At 43.4% G+C, this 14,038-nt stretch overlaps 2 protein-coding genes across 3 annotated transcripts in view; both read right to left on the minus strand.

Annotated features, from left to right (window-relative positions):
• LOC148034149 (amino-acid permease BAT1-like) overlaps nt 1-8,494 on the minus strand; it is a 38,130-nt gene extending 29,636 nt beyond the window's left edge. For both annotated transcript variants that reach the window (XR_015691440.1, XM_087682186.1), the window contains exons 1-2: nt 8,144-8,494; nt 7,327-7,509 (exon numbers count right to left, since the gene is read on the minus strand). Coding sequence is in view for 1 of the 2 variants with exons in the window: in XM_087682186.1 (XP_087538312.1) it covers nt 7,327-7,509; nt 8,144-8,347 (387 nt within the window). In the remaining variant the exon portion in view is untranslated. The remainder of the gene's footprint in view (nt 1-7,326; nt 7,510-8,143) is intronic.
• A 3,527-nt stretch (nt 8,495-12,021) lies between these two features.
• Nucleotides 12,022-13,113, minus strand: LOC148034150 (uncharacterized). The gene has a single exon (XM_087681019.1). The coding sequence runs from the start codon at nt 13,021-13,023 to the stop codon at nt 12,022-12,024; it is 1,002 nt and encodes a 333-aa protein (XP_087537145.1). The 5' UTR covers nt 13,024-13,113.
• Nucleotides 13,114-14,038: the final 925 nt, after the last annotated feature.

Raw genomic sequence — 14,038 nt, forward strand, 5'->3', positions numbered from 1 at the left:
AGAGGAGTTACCACCGGTTGATATCCCAGAGTCTTCAATTGATGGAGAGAGACGAGGAGAGGTCCGGCCTCCTCCTCGTTGGGCCCGTGACACACTCCGAGATTCAGGGATCGAGGGGGTCCCTGAGGAGTGGGGACCGGAGGATGGTCCGCGGCAATCACAGAGGCACCAGGCACATTCTACGGAGCTTGTTTGCTCTAACTATTGTTTGATGACCCACGTTATGCAGAATCGAGAGCCCACCTCCGTGAAGGAGGCTTTACAGTCCGCACCATGGAAGAAAGCTATGGAAGCCGAGTTTGAGGCTATTGAGAGGAATGGCACTTGGTATCTCGTGCCTTGCCCCTCGAATAAGAAGGTGATTGGCGTCAAATGGGTCTTCAAGACCAAGTACCTTAGCGATGGTTCGTTGGACAAGCACAAGGCTCGCCTTATTGCTAAAGGTTTTGCACAGCTGTCATGATACTTTTGCCCCCACTGCTCGTATGGCGACTATTCGAGCCGTTCTTGCCTTGGCTGGCCATAGGAGATGGCTTGTCTACCAGTTGGATGTGAAGTCGGCCTTCCTTAATGGTGATTTGAAGGAGGAGATCTATGTCAAGCAGCCTCCTGGCTTTGGATCTTCAGATGGGTAAGTCTACAGGTTAAAGAAGGCCTTGTATGGCCTCAAGCAAGCTCCGCGTGCATGGAATGAGAAGATTGACTCGTTCCTTCAGTCACAATTGGGATATCGGCGTTCCAAGGCCAATCCGTAGCTTTATGTACACACTTCCGAGGCTGGTTGTGTGCTTTTTGTGTTGTATGTTGATGATTTGATTGTCACGGGTGATCATGCACAGAAGGTCAAAGAGACGAATGCAGCTTTACATCAAGCGTTCGAGATGATGGACTTGGGTCTACTCCACTTCATCTTGGCCATGAGATTTATCAGTCTCAGAGGGGGATTTTCATCTCTCAGCAGAGATATGTACAGGAGCTCTTGGTTTCTTTTGTGATGGAGGATTGTCGGACCATTTCTACTCCTATGGATCCAAACTGGAAGGCTACTTCACATTCAGATTCTCCCTTGGCAGATGCTTCCCGCTACCGTCAGTTAATTGGATCATTGATTTGGCTCCTCAACATTCGTGTTGATCTTTGTTTTGTTGTTGGTCTCTTGGCGGGGTTCATGAGTGAACCTCAGACGGTGCATTGGCAGGCTGCCCAGAGGATACTTCGGTATTTGAGGGGGACATCTGATTTAGAGATTCATTATCCATCAGGCACAGGTGGTTCAGATCTTGTACTTGCAGGTTGAAGCGACTCAGATTAAGCTGGCGATGTGGACCACAGGCGGTCTACTACAGGCTATTGTTTTACCTTGGGTGCCGGTGTTATCTCATGGAGTAGCAAGAAGCAGCCCATGGTAGCCCTTTCGTCTACTGAGGCGGAGTATCGAGCCGCGTCTTCCACCACATGTGAGACTGTGTGGCTTCGGAGATTGTTGGAAGAGCTTGGCTGCCCCCAGACTCGTCCTACTTTGCTGCAATGCGACAATGAGAGTTGCATTGCCTTGGCACGAAATCCTGTTTTCCATGCCCGGACGAAGCACATAGAGATCCAGTACCACTTCATCCGGGAGAAGCTTCTGGATGAGACCATAGCTGTGGAGTACTGCAAGACGAAGGACAATCTTGCAGATTTGTTTACGAAATGCACTTCCCCAGGCTCTACTTCGGAGACATGCCAGATCCCTCAGGCTTCATCCTGTCCAGGCTCTGAGAGGGGGTGTTAGTGATGATCAGTCCCTGGCCGTACAGGCAGACTGGTCGGACTGACCAGTCGGACTGCCACGTAGCAGTCTGACCTGTACTGGTCAGTCGGCTGCATTTAATGCAGCCGACCTTTTAAATGCAGCCGACCTGCCTATTCTAGGCGCATTCATGCTGGTTATTTATAGCCGACATTCTACAGTCTTCCACACTTTTCTGTTTGCAGATTACAGGCTAGAGATCGTGCACACTGCAGCGGACTTCGAGGTGAACAGCAGGTTGCATAGTAGAGGTGGAGACACGCAGTCCCAAGCACTGCGCCCGTGTACATATCTACATATCTTTGTATACAGCACACTTTATACAGCAGATCTTCATCTTCCACTATCTCTTTCTCTCTCTTCTCTCTGCATTCTCTCTCTCTCTCAGTCTTGGTCCCACGCTTCCGCATCGCTGCACTCTGACACCTCTCTCTTTTATCTTCATTTGCTCATTGAGCAGAAGCAATTGTGCTATATCATTTCATGATTGGCTCTGCGTCCCCAACAACCATCTCCATTACAATCTAATTGGGGCGAGGACGCATTCGAGGAAGCAGTCGTTGATTGGCACTTATATGATGCTACTGCATACTCGGCTCTTCTCAAATGCATCTCTCAAAGGGAAGTCCTACAAGCAATCACCTCATGGGAGACATCTCCCAAAAGGTATGGGCGAAGCTTGGCCAAATTTACAGGGCTTCAGCACCATTCAAGCTGTCACTCTCTATGGTCAACTTCAAACCATCAAGTTCGAGCCAATGGACTCCATACAATCCTTTCTTCTCTAAGGTTTGTATAATCCATTTGATTTGTATGAGGCAAAACCCCTCTCTGTTGCTCCTTATGTTGTGCAAGATCTGGTTCAGTTACCATGGACCCTTTGCAAGTTGCAATTAAGTTACCATGGACCCTTTATTGCTCCTTACGTTGTGCAATGTTGAGATACTAAAGTCATTAAGTTCATTGTAATCCGTTGAATTTCTATTTTGGCTTCCGTTTACTGCCCCAAAGAGGCTATTTGTATCATTTATTAGGGTCGAGGTGCCACCCCACAGAATTGGGACACCACCCTAGGTAGTTCAGCGACTCATGTGCCTATAAATAGGGTCTAATGGGCATTCACACACTCTACACTTACTCTCTCATTCATCTTCAAAAGCTAGTTTCACTCCTCCCTAGACTGGTTCAATAGATCATCTTCATCATTATTGTGTGTTCCCAGCTCCTGCAAGCTGCTACCACCCCAACACCCACACAATAGTTCCCAACCATCAACCACTTTGTGGAAGCTGCGTTTGCAGTAGATTCAGCCTGTCTATGACTCTACAGTAGGTTACACCCTCATTATCATCCCTACATCAAATACTAGTGTTTTTGTGTTTTATTCACTCTTGCAAGACTGCCCAAAAATTGTCTTGACAATAGCCATCATCCCAGAGAGATTTCAATATATCTTTCACCTCCGACAGCTCCTAAGGATTGTGTTTCGCTCCATCTACTCCTATCCTTCATCTTCCAATGTCTACTCCGACATTACACTGCCCGGAGGATTGTGTTTTGCTCCCTCCATAGAGCAACTCCCTTCCTCATCATCAACACCTTTGCCCAAAGGATTGCATTTCGCTCCCTTCACAATGCAAATTCCTTCTAGGTGCTGCCACCTAATCAGCCAAGTCTATGTAGTTACCTAAATCATAATTATTTTCTAGCACTTTTCAGGCTCATTCAATAGCCCAAACAAGCACTTTGCTTTTTATAAAGCACATGAGACTTTCTTTGGTTCCAACATGTTCTATAAAAGGGACTCATTGCGCACACCACTTTCATCCTTGATCCCACATTTTGTGTCATCACCTTGATCATCATCATTCCATCATCATCACACAGGCTGACACCTTGCTCCTTGTTGCCACCGACACTCCCAAGAGGTGCACCCCTACTACCGCCCCTACTGCTGCTTACTACCACTACCACCTAGCTGCCAGCCTGATCAGTGATCTCTACCTATTGTCACCAACTCCTCTCTGCTCCAAATTTGCCATCTTTTCTTCTCCAACCTGCACTCAACTCCTCTAAGAACTAAAAGGCAGCAAAGCCTACTTGCTACAATTGCTGAAAATTATTACCATGCCCATGTACTTCAGCACCCAAAGCAAAAGTAGACTATGGAACTACAAAACTTTACACTGGTGGAATTGCCATCTAATGTCAAACAATAGACTAAAATCCAATGGGCTATCTCACAGCCACATTAAGATCCAGCATCAATGTATGATGTATCCTATTGCCTCCCATTTGCCAACTCTAAAGTATCCAACGAAGGAGCAAACTTAGGATTCTTCATAAGTTGGGAAAAAGTCTCCACTGCATCAAAGAGTTGAGTAAAGTTGTTAACTACAATAAGTGTTTGTGCTTTGAATGAAGCATCGTCATTTGCGTTAATCCTAGGTTCCCTAGCCTTTGAAGCAACTTCATCCAATCTGATCCCCATGTATTGGAGGACCAAACTCCGATCCCTCCTGTACATCATTAGATACTGATAAACAACCCGTCCGAGAGATCTCTACCCTCCAAAAGAACTCATTGCTCCATTCCCTATGAGACATCCTTCCTAAAAGCTTTTTTTGTTTGGAAAAATATTAAAGACTTGAGTGTTTGCACCTTTGGCAACCATGGACTCCTTCAAGAAGTTGGTGAGGTCATAGAAACAGAACCATGAAAATGGGATTTGGTGAAGTAAAGAGCAATGAATTGTAACTTGCAAGCACTTAATCTCAAAAACAGAAATTCAACATCAAAAAAACAAATCAAACAATGGAGCTAGAATGCCCCTATTGTTACACATAAAGAAACATTGGCCCCAAAGCCTAGCACCCCTTGCAATATTTATTTATCATTACTAAATTGCCAGTACAACTATTACTACTTAGAAAGCGCTAGTCACTACCTTTCCAACTCAGGTCCCCCTTAACAAGCCTATCCAATACAAATGCTCAAAATTCTTTGATGCTATAGTACTTATCTCCAGCTCCTCTAGCTAGCCAAGACCAAGCGCACCATATCCCAAAGAAACATCTAAAAGGCACAAGAAGACCAATTTGCCGAACACTTAATCTTACCATAAACTCTCTTTAAAAATTTATCACAACAAATCTCTTTGGATGCGATATATCGCAGCAAGAGGGCTCAAAACCCTGCCAAAAAGCACGTAACAACTTCATAGCCAATCAAAAGGGCTCCGAGACTATATAACCCAACCCAAGACAGCATTGCTTGAGCCAAAATAATTATCAATTACCAAAAAAAACATCATCAGGCTGAAAAACAGCACTACCAGCATCAAAACAGCTTCGCCTACAATTGGATTAGTTTGCCAACACTTTGGATAGCACGACCAACACCTGTAGGAGATGATGGATGTGCTGATCACAGCCATGATCTACCCAAATATAACCTTCATGTGTGGAGAAAGCTGTGTTCTTATGTTTCTCCTACTTTCCTTGTGCTTAACTTCATAAATTAAATGAAAACCTTCTAATTAAGCTTCATTTAACTTGAATTGATTAAATACGCACACAAACTTATATATAATTAAAGCATTGTAAATTCGTAGAGCTAAACCTGCCCAAGATAGATCACATTCCCCATGAGACAAGTAACTTGGGACACTATTATTCAGCCAAGATCTAAAGGTGGCTTGGGATGATCAGCCCACATTGCTAAAGCAATGCATTACTAGTAAGCTCTTTGTTAGGGGAAGGAGTTACTATTACAACAATTATGCATACCCTTGGAGGACCATGGCAGCCTAGCATGCATTGGATTTTTTGACAAATCAAGGATAGAAACCTTGAGAGGGGATTTAAGGTCAAATTCATAATTTCCAATGCTCAAGTCTAGAGATTAGTATCTCTTGGCCTCCACCAAGTAGCCCCAACCATAGTTGAAAAGAACATGAGGTAGTCGCTTGTCTTTGGTCATCACTTAAGATCATAGTTACCTCGACCATGAGGCAAAGCACTCATCTTCCTTCATTGAGGTTCTCCATACACATTGCTACTATAGATGGAAAGTGGATTGCTTTTCTATCTTTTTTTTTATCAAGTGAAACTCAAACAAAGAATTAGAGCCTCGACGAAGCTAGGACCATAATAGTGATTCGGGCAAAGAGAGTACCTCTCAAGTGGAGAATAGATAGACACCCCTCTCAAACCTAATAGCTCATGTCAAATGGGGAGAGCGAAGGAGACCAACAACCACTACTTATAGTATTGCCTCAAGGCCCAGGAGTTGTAGATGCCTCAGGGGACAATAGCTTAGGCCACAAACAAAAGCCCAACATGTGGTTATAAGGATTTTCAAGAGAGACAATACTTTTGCCTTTGGGATTGCGCTTAAGTCCACACTGAACTTCTCGGAAACATAGTGGACTAAGGGACATCATCACAAATGGGAGTTGATTGCTAATATATCACTTGGTTCATTTAGACAATGAATGTGCTAAATTTATACGACAGACATATCTTAGAGACTCTCTCTAGGATTCCAACAAAGATCATCCATATTCTCTATAGGAGACGGGAGAGATTACTGGGTGACTCAAGGTCATGAGCAAGACGAAATGTTTTTCTTTGTAGTTTCCAATACATTCTTTCATTGAGAGTCACATATGGTTCCAAAAACCTGGTCATGAATGATGCACAACCCGAAATTCATACCTAAAGAGATTCTTCTTATTGCCGAGTTCATCTATAAGATGTTACGTATGCTCTTCCCAGCTATGACTATAAATAAGAATATAATCTCAAACCACAACCACTAGATACAATCAAAATACCAAACTCTTTTACTCTCGTACTTCCCAATGCAATATAATATAATGAGGAGAGTAAAGAACACTTTAGTAGTGCAAATTTCTACAATTTCACCATGTCCATGGCAATACCATAAAAGGGAGGTAAGATTCAACATATCTTACTTGCATGAAGTGAAGTGTCAAGTACTCAAGTCTTACTCTTTGCTTGAGGTCAATTCATATGAAAAATTCTGCAAACATGCATATGTGTGAACCAGGTTTAAGAAAGGAACCAAGTAAGCTAGGCCATTTTCACGGAAAAGGAACCTATGATGCATGAGATAAAATAGATAATAGTCTACAACAAGTGATCTTCTCCCAAGTGAAAAGATGGAAGCCATGGTCAATTTTTTATGAGAAGCCATTCCCATTAGATAGCCACTCATCATAAAAACACTAGCTTCCTTACCTCCAAAAGGTCAATTCCATATGGACATGTACAGGCACAAAACATACGTAGATTCAATACAATTCTTCTCTTCTTGTCTTAAATCAAGTAAACAATCAAAAACTTTGGGAGTACAAATTGCAAACATAATGGATCTAGCAGAATACATTATGGACAAGATTTTAGATCCCTGCAGATGATTGGAAGCTTCTCTATCACTGATTTTTCTCTCAAGCAGCAAGACAAAGCAGTAAACTTTGAACACAAATTTCCAACTCACAAACTTATTACCGGAAAGGATGAGCAGATTTCAGCCATTGCTACACCTACAAACCAGGTGAAAAAAGTGACAATGACCCATCCCCAGACCACCCCCGCCGGACCTGCATAGGAGAAGCTAGAACCATACAGTGGCGTGATTCCTGTGAACAAGGTCATGGTAGAGAAGCTGATTGCCAGGGTCTTGAACAGTGTCTGCAGTATGCATAATATATCACATGGTGAGAATGGGAGACAAGTATGATGATAAAAAGATGCACACAGAATTGTGCATGTGTGCATGCGTGCATATGGAGGTGCATGATGCAGCATAATCTAGAAGCATGCACACAATTGGATGTGGATTCTGTCTTTCAAACAACAGTAGATTTTGTGATGTTCATTGTATTTCCGATGTACTTAGACACTCTTTCCAGAGTTCCTTGTACGTTGTATTTTTGCCTCGGGAATTTTATCCCAGGTGTTATAAATAGAGTTTTCATTTCTCGAAAAATAAAAAGGATTCTCTCCTTCACAAGCATGCGTGGTGCAGTATAATTTAGGCGCACGCACACAATTGGATGTGGAATGGAACTAGGATTCTCTCTTTCACAGAACTGTTGTATTTGAGATGTGCATTGCATTTGTGATGTACTCAGACACTCCTTACACAGTTCCTTGTACGTCAGGGGCATTTCTCTGGGTTGTTATTAATGGAGTTGTCTTTTCCCGAGGAAAAAGAAAGGATTCTCTCTCTCACACAAGCACTCGTGAAGATGAAGGCCTGACTGATCTCAAGGAACAACAAAATATAGCATGTGCGAGTAGGGAAAGAAGTTGGTTTCCAGACCATTTCTCTGCGAAGCTCCTGCTTGTAGCCGAGCTCCAGAAGGCGCTTCTCGCCCGAGTCGAGCATCTTCTCGGCGCCATCGCTGCCGTTGGAGAAGGGCTCAACGTCCATGGCGACTTGAACTGCTTCTTCTTGGGAGAGATCCTCCTCTTTCTGGTGGTGGTGTCTTTGCTTTTGTTGAAGAAGAGGCTGGGAGGAGGACATGAAACTGGGCCTGTGGGAGGGCGCAAGAGTCAAACTAGCTTAAGCACGTGTTTATACCCCGCGCATCGCTGGTCGCCTTGCCTGCAGGCTGCGCGCACTCTTATCGGTCCCCGCCCCGAGGCTCCGTGACGACTCTCGACTCTCCTCCTCTATCGAATAGAATAAACTTTCTATATATATTTCTTATACCCCCGGGCCCCAAGCCCAGAGTTAAAACATTCTTTCCTCCCGCCCTTTTTTCTTTTCTTTCAGTCGTGGCCGCCTCTTTCATTCGGTTTTTCTTTCTCAGTGACTCGCCACCTGGCACCCACCCCGCGGGAGTGGGCCCAGTTTTGCGGAGTTTTTCTTTGTTTCTCGCTACTGAGCCCTGACTGGAGTGTGCCCAGTCGCGTCGCGGCAGACTGCAGTATCGTCTGCTAAACTACCTACGGGCATTGCCAAAATCAACGGCCATGCGTTGCTTGGACCACGATGCGTCACGTGAAGGTGAAAAGCTGGCAAATTTTACATTCCTTGCACCCACCTTCACACGCTGAATTTGAGGGCTGTTCTCTGCGTTTCACAACTTTTGCTGAAGGGGCGAAAGGTGTCCAACTTCTCCCGTCACTTCTCATAGTAGCCACTGAAAAGGTCTTGTTTTAGATCTCTCGGAGCGTGTGACTCGTGATAGTAAGTCTTATTTGCTTTTATTAATTTATTTTATTCTTTATTTTCGTTATAGGCTCTGTGAATTCTTGAACCTCTATTTTTTGTCCCGAACTTGTGCTCTCCCCTATTTCAATTTGACAATCATCTATACTATTAGTTAAGGAGAGGTGGGGGGCAAGTGCCACGTGGCAGTCCCCCACCTCCCCCACAAAAAAGAAAGAGAACACGGGGGCGAGTGCCATGCGTCCAGCACCCGCCCCCCTCAAAAATCGTGCTCGCCCCAGCGCGAAGCGCTCGGGCAAGCCTAGGCGCGGAGCACCTAGTCACTTATTGAGGTCCTTTAATATTGCATGATGAACGAATGCATGCACTACGAAAATAAAGAAGAAAAAGAAGAGATGCACGTCGAAGTTTATTCTAGGGAGCAAGGACCAAGTCACAAGTGGTCCATGCAGAGAAGGTGATCCAACCGTCCATGCAGGTCGCAGGTGCTCTCTCTCTCTCTCTCTCTCTCTCTCTCTCTCTCTCTCTCTCTCTCTCTCTCTCTCTCTCTCTCTCGCGCTACCTCCCCCACCGCCCTACCTCGCCCAGTGGTCATCGCCCCCTGGTTATCATATCCGCCCCTGCCCCCCTCGGCTTCATGGCCAACACCCGCCCTTCCTCGTGCCCCCCCCGCACCGACACAGCCTTGTGGGATTCCCCCCCCCCCCCAACACCCGCCCTCCCTCGTGGCCTTCTCCCACAGCCCCCTCGTGGCTCCCGCCCCGCCTCCCGCACCACCCTGCCCCACCTAGCCTCGCCTCACCTCACTGCCCAGTGGTCCCCAGTCGCATCCACGCCCCCACACCCCCCCCCCCACGACCTCGTGCCTCCCATCGCAGTTATTAGTTATTGTATTATTATATTGATATTGATTTATGATTATATTATTAGTTATTGTTATTATTATATTATTATATAGTGATATTAATTATATAGTTAAAGTTATTATAGTTACATTAGTTATTTGCTAGTAGTTATATTATTTGAGTTATTATTAATATTAATACTAATAATGGTTATAGTTATTAATTTTACTTTTAATATATTTTTAGTTAATTTTATTATTATTAATTAAATCATTATAGTTATAATTAATTAATATTAAATAATAGTTAGTATACATATATTAATTAACGTGTATAATTAAATAATAAAATAATAACTAATAACTATTAATTATCTTTATATTATATAGTTATTATTTAATTGTTTTAATTAGTTTGGTTGTTATTCAATTTTAGTTTATTATTGTTTTGTTATTTTAATTACTTTAGTTGTTATTGTTATTTTAATTAGTTTAGTTGTTATTTAGTTTATTTATTATGCTATTATTTTACTTAGATATTGTTAATTGTTGTAAGAAGATGAGAATAAGGAATTAGTTTAAATAATATTGATATTATGCCATGTCACAGTGACATTGGTATAAAAGGAGAGGATATGTAATTTTACACATCTTTTTGACACATTAATACAATTACAGACTTTCTCTTCCTTCTTGCTCACAGCTTCTATGGCTTCCCCTTCTTTCTTGTATTTCTCTCTCTAAACCTAGTATTTCTCTCTCCTCGTCACTCTTATTCTCTCTCTTCCTGCAGTCTTTCTCTCTCCTCTGCAATCTTCTCTCTCCTCTTTCTCTCTCTCTGGTTCTCTCTCTGACAAGTGGTATCAGAGCTTGAGTCTTTGATCCATTATTTTCTTCCATTTTCAGTCCCATTTTCCTATTTCAAAATCATTTTCAGACAAAAATGGTACAAGACAGTGACTAGTGGAGTCCTGCAGGACACCTACAGTTAGTAGTGGACAAGTGGTATCAGAGCTTGAGTCTTTGATCCATTCTTTTCTCCCATTTTCCATTTCAAAATCAATTTCAGACAAAAATGGTACAAGAAAGTGACTAGTGGAGTGTTGCAGGACACCTACAGTTAGTAAGAGACTACATCTGGAGATATCCAAGGTCAGATATGGCAGATAATGGCTTAAATGGCTGGACGTCATCAAAATTCATGCAAAAATGGAGGTAACTAGGGTAAAGGATGGTTAACCGGGCTTAGTTTGGGAACAAATTGTGGTTACTTTGAAAAGAGGGAGTTCTCTTTCCCCTTTCCTAGAGTTTCCTGCAAGTTTCATGGAAGTTCATCACCAAGATGTGCTCATATCTCTCAGACCTCTTATCTTCTTGGCCAAGCATCACCTGGAATACCTTCCTTGCTTCAATACCTACAGGATGAATACTTGATGGCTTTGATCCCACGTGGAGTAGCAAGCTGGGAGTATGCTGTCATGCGACCTGTGCCAAGTTTCCATCCCTCTTTGCCCACTCAGTGAAGTTCCCCTCTTCATTTACAAGCCCTCCTTCTCTCTTGGAAACCCTACTGTTCTTGGAGTTGAAGATTTCAGAGATTTGAAGCCCTTTTGGGCTTCCTGTTCTTTCAACTCTCTACAGACTCTGCTTCAAAAAGCAAGACAAGATTTCTGAGGTGCTCAACCACGAGTTGTTGCTGAACATTTGATGATTGCACAATTCTCTTCAACATGTGATACTTTGGACATGCCTGTCAGGGTAGTTAAAATACCAGGTGTCGTGCATGGAAACTACAAAGCACATTGTACAGGTGTTCTCTTATTCCCAAGCTCACGAAAACCTTCGACCACATTCGGTTTCATATGCTTGACAAGACCTCCCTGAAACAATGGGGTAGATGCAATCACACTTATCCCGAGTTGGGCTGCAGCATGAATCAGAGGAAGCCGTTTACTCTCTGACAAGAGGACCGGCAGAGTGAGCAACTGCGGATTCTGATATGCCTTTCACTTCGTCTGATTTACCTTTACCAATCCATGGAAAGCATAGTAACCGAGTGCCCACAGGTTTATGTTCTGTTTGTTGGTCAAAATCCTGATCACTCTCATGCAGAGGTGCAACAGCAGAAGGTGAGCTAATTTCAAAAGACGTATTGGAGATGAGCTAGAGACTGGATCCTTCAAGAACTCAAGTGTAAATCATCCTCTATAGACCCCACAAACTCAGGTAAAATGTCCTCAGAATCTTCATTATGGGGGTTACTATCAGAAAATGAAGTGAAACCAGGAGTTGAGGGTGTGTTTTGCACATTGGCTAAAGTCTGAACCTGATGATTGTTCATCAAACGCATAGATGCCTGAAGTGATGGACATTGAGAGAGCTTAGAACTATGCCTTGCAGAACCAGTGCTAGATCTTGCTTGATCACCCTTTTGTTGACTGAAAGATGGTGGGGAACAATCTATTCCATCAAAAGCAGATACAGAGGCTGGTGTTGGCCTCAGAGGAGGTTGAGGAAGAGGAGTAAGTGTGCAAATGTTACCAAGTCCATCCCAACGAGGTGAAAACTCCCCAATCTTCAGCATTTTAGGTGTAGACACTGGGGAAGTTGCTGAGTTTGGTAATTGTGTCGGCATAGAAACAACAGGATTGTTGCTTTGTATACCCTTTGATGATCTAAGAAGCCGGGAAGGTGACCCAGAAGGCTTCCCAGAAGAGGGCAGCACTTCAGATGAAAATCGCCTTCTAGTAGCAGTTCTAGACTTCAGAGTAGATCTGCTTAGTCCCGAGTTTTGGAAAGGAGTGATTCGAGTCAAATCATCTCGCTGCTCTTCAGTCCCAAAATCTCTCGTGTCCATCTCGTCCACTACTAACTGTTCATCTACTCTCTCAACTTGAGAATCTCTATCTTTAGATTCTTCCAAAGCTTCTTTCCTTCCATACAAATTCTTGCACCCTTCACAGCGACAACCGTCTGAGCAGCCAACACCTGCCTGATAGCATTCACAATACTTCTTCAGACACTGAGAACTCTTGCAGTTACAACCTCTCTTGTGCCTTGCAGAAGCAGGAGTCTCACCACAATCATCCCCATTTGTTGAAGGATCAACTCCTCGTACAATCTTGGGGGCAAAGGCCAGTGGATTACGAGACTCAATTTGTTGTCTTGTCCCCAAGACCATTTCTTCAAACTCTGGCTTGTTCAAGCAACCCTGACATGTACATGAATCTACACAGTAGACTCCAGCTGCAAAGCAGTCACAATATAGCTTCAAGCAAGAAGTAGGGTGGAGGGTTCACTCTGTCATAGCCTTGTTGCTGCAGAAGCACCTTGAATGCATCCCTAGAATGCTCCAAGAACATGAATGCTTTGGTCTTGCTAAGAGCCTCATCAACAATTGCACAATAGATGAAGAGGCCTTCAATCAGGCAGATAAACATGCGGTTACAAGTCGTATAGCTGAACCTACTATGCAGGGGAGGCAAATGTTGCAAGCATTTTAAAGCCATGCATGATGATTCGGGGTCTCCATTTGCATACTCTGCCATGATTGCGTTGCCACTAGCAACAGCAGCATAAGAAACCAAACTCTGCTGCAAATCTGCAGCCATGAACAGTTAACACTATTTGTTATCTGGGAGACGCAAGGCTTCACATCGCATCAATAGCTCGATTGCCATCCATCGACATTGCAACCAATGGCAGTTTCCCATGCTTCAGAGAAGATCTGATTGTCTCCTTGCTCATTGGAGATCCAGATTCATACATTGCATTAGCATCATCAATGATATCTGGAACTATGCTTTCTATAGAAATATGACTACCAGGATAAACTTCAGCAGATTTCATTTGAGGACTTCTGCTCAAAAGCACCTTCCTTAAGCATCTTCCATCACCGTCTTTGTCAGTCCTATTCCTTGACAATTTATTACAACAGCAAGTAAATCTCAGATTTCTTCTTCAAAATCATGGGGTTTTCATCTATTCCACTCCTTGAGGTCTCTACTTATACCCTATGACCGACATTGAAGGACCTTTGAGCTTGAAGCTTTGTTAGGGCATGGCTATAAGGTTTCAAACTCTAGGATTGATAGTTTTGAACAGCACTAAAATTGTTCAAAAATTTTGAAGAATTTCATGGGGCTTTTTCTCTTCAACACTTCCTGAATGTTCTTAGCATCAGTGACTGACAACAT

This window comes from Lygodium microphyllum, chromosome 7, assembly GCF_053477565.2.
Source record: "Lygodium microphyllum isolate KBCC chromosome 7, Lygodium_microphyllum_v1.1.10, whole genome shotgun sequence".
Taxonomy (NCBI): Eukaryota; Viridiplantae; Streptophyta; class Polypodiopsida; order Schizaeales; family Lygodiaceae; genus Lygodium; species Lygodium microphyllum.

Excerpts from the sequence above, each read along its gene's own strand:
- LOC148034150 (XM_087681019.1), bottom strand. The coding sequence starts at position 13,023 with ATGGTCTTGGGGACAAGACAACAAATTGAGTCTCGTAATCCACTGGCC.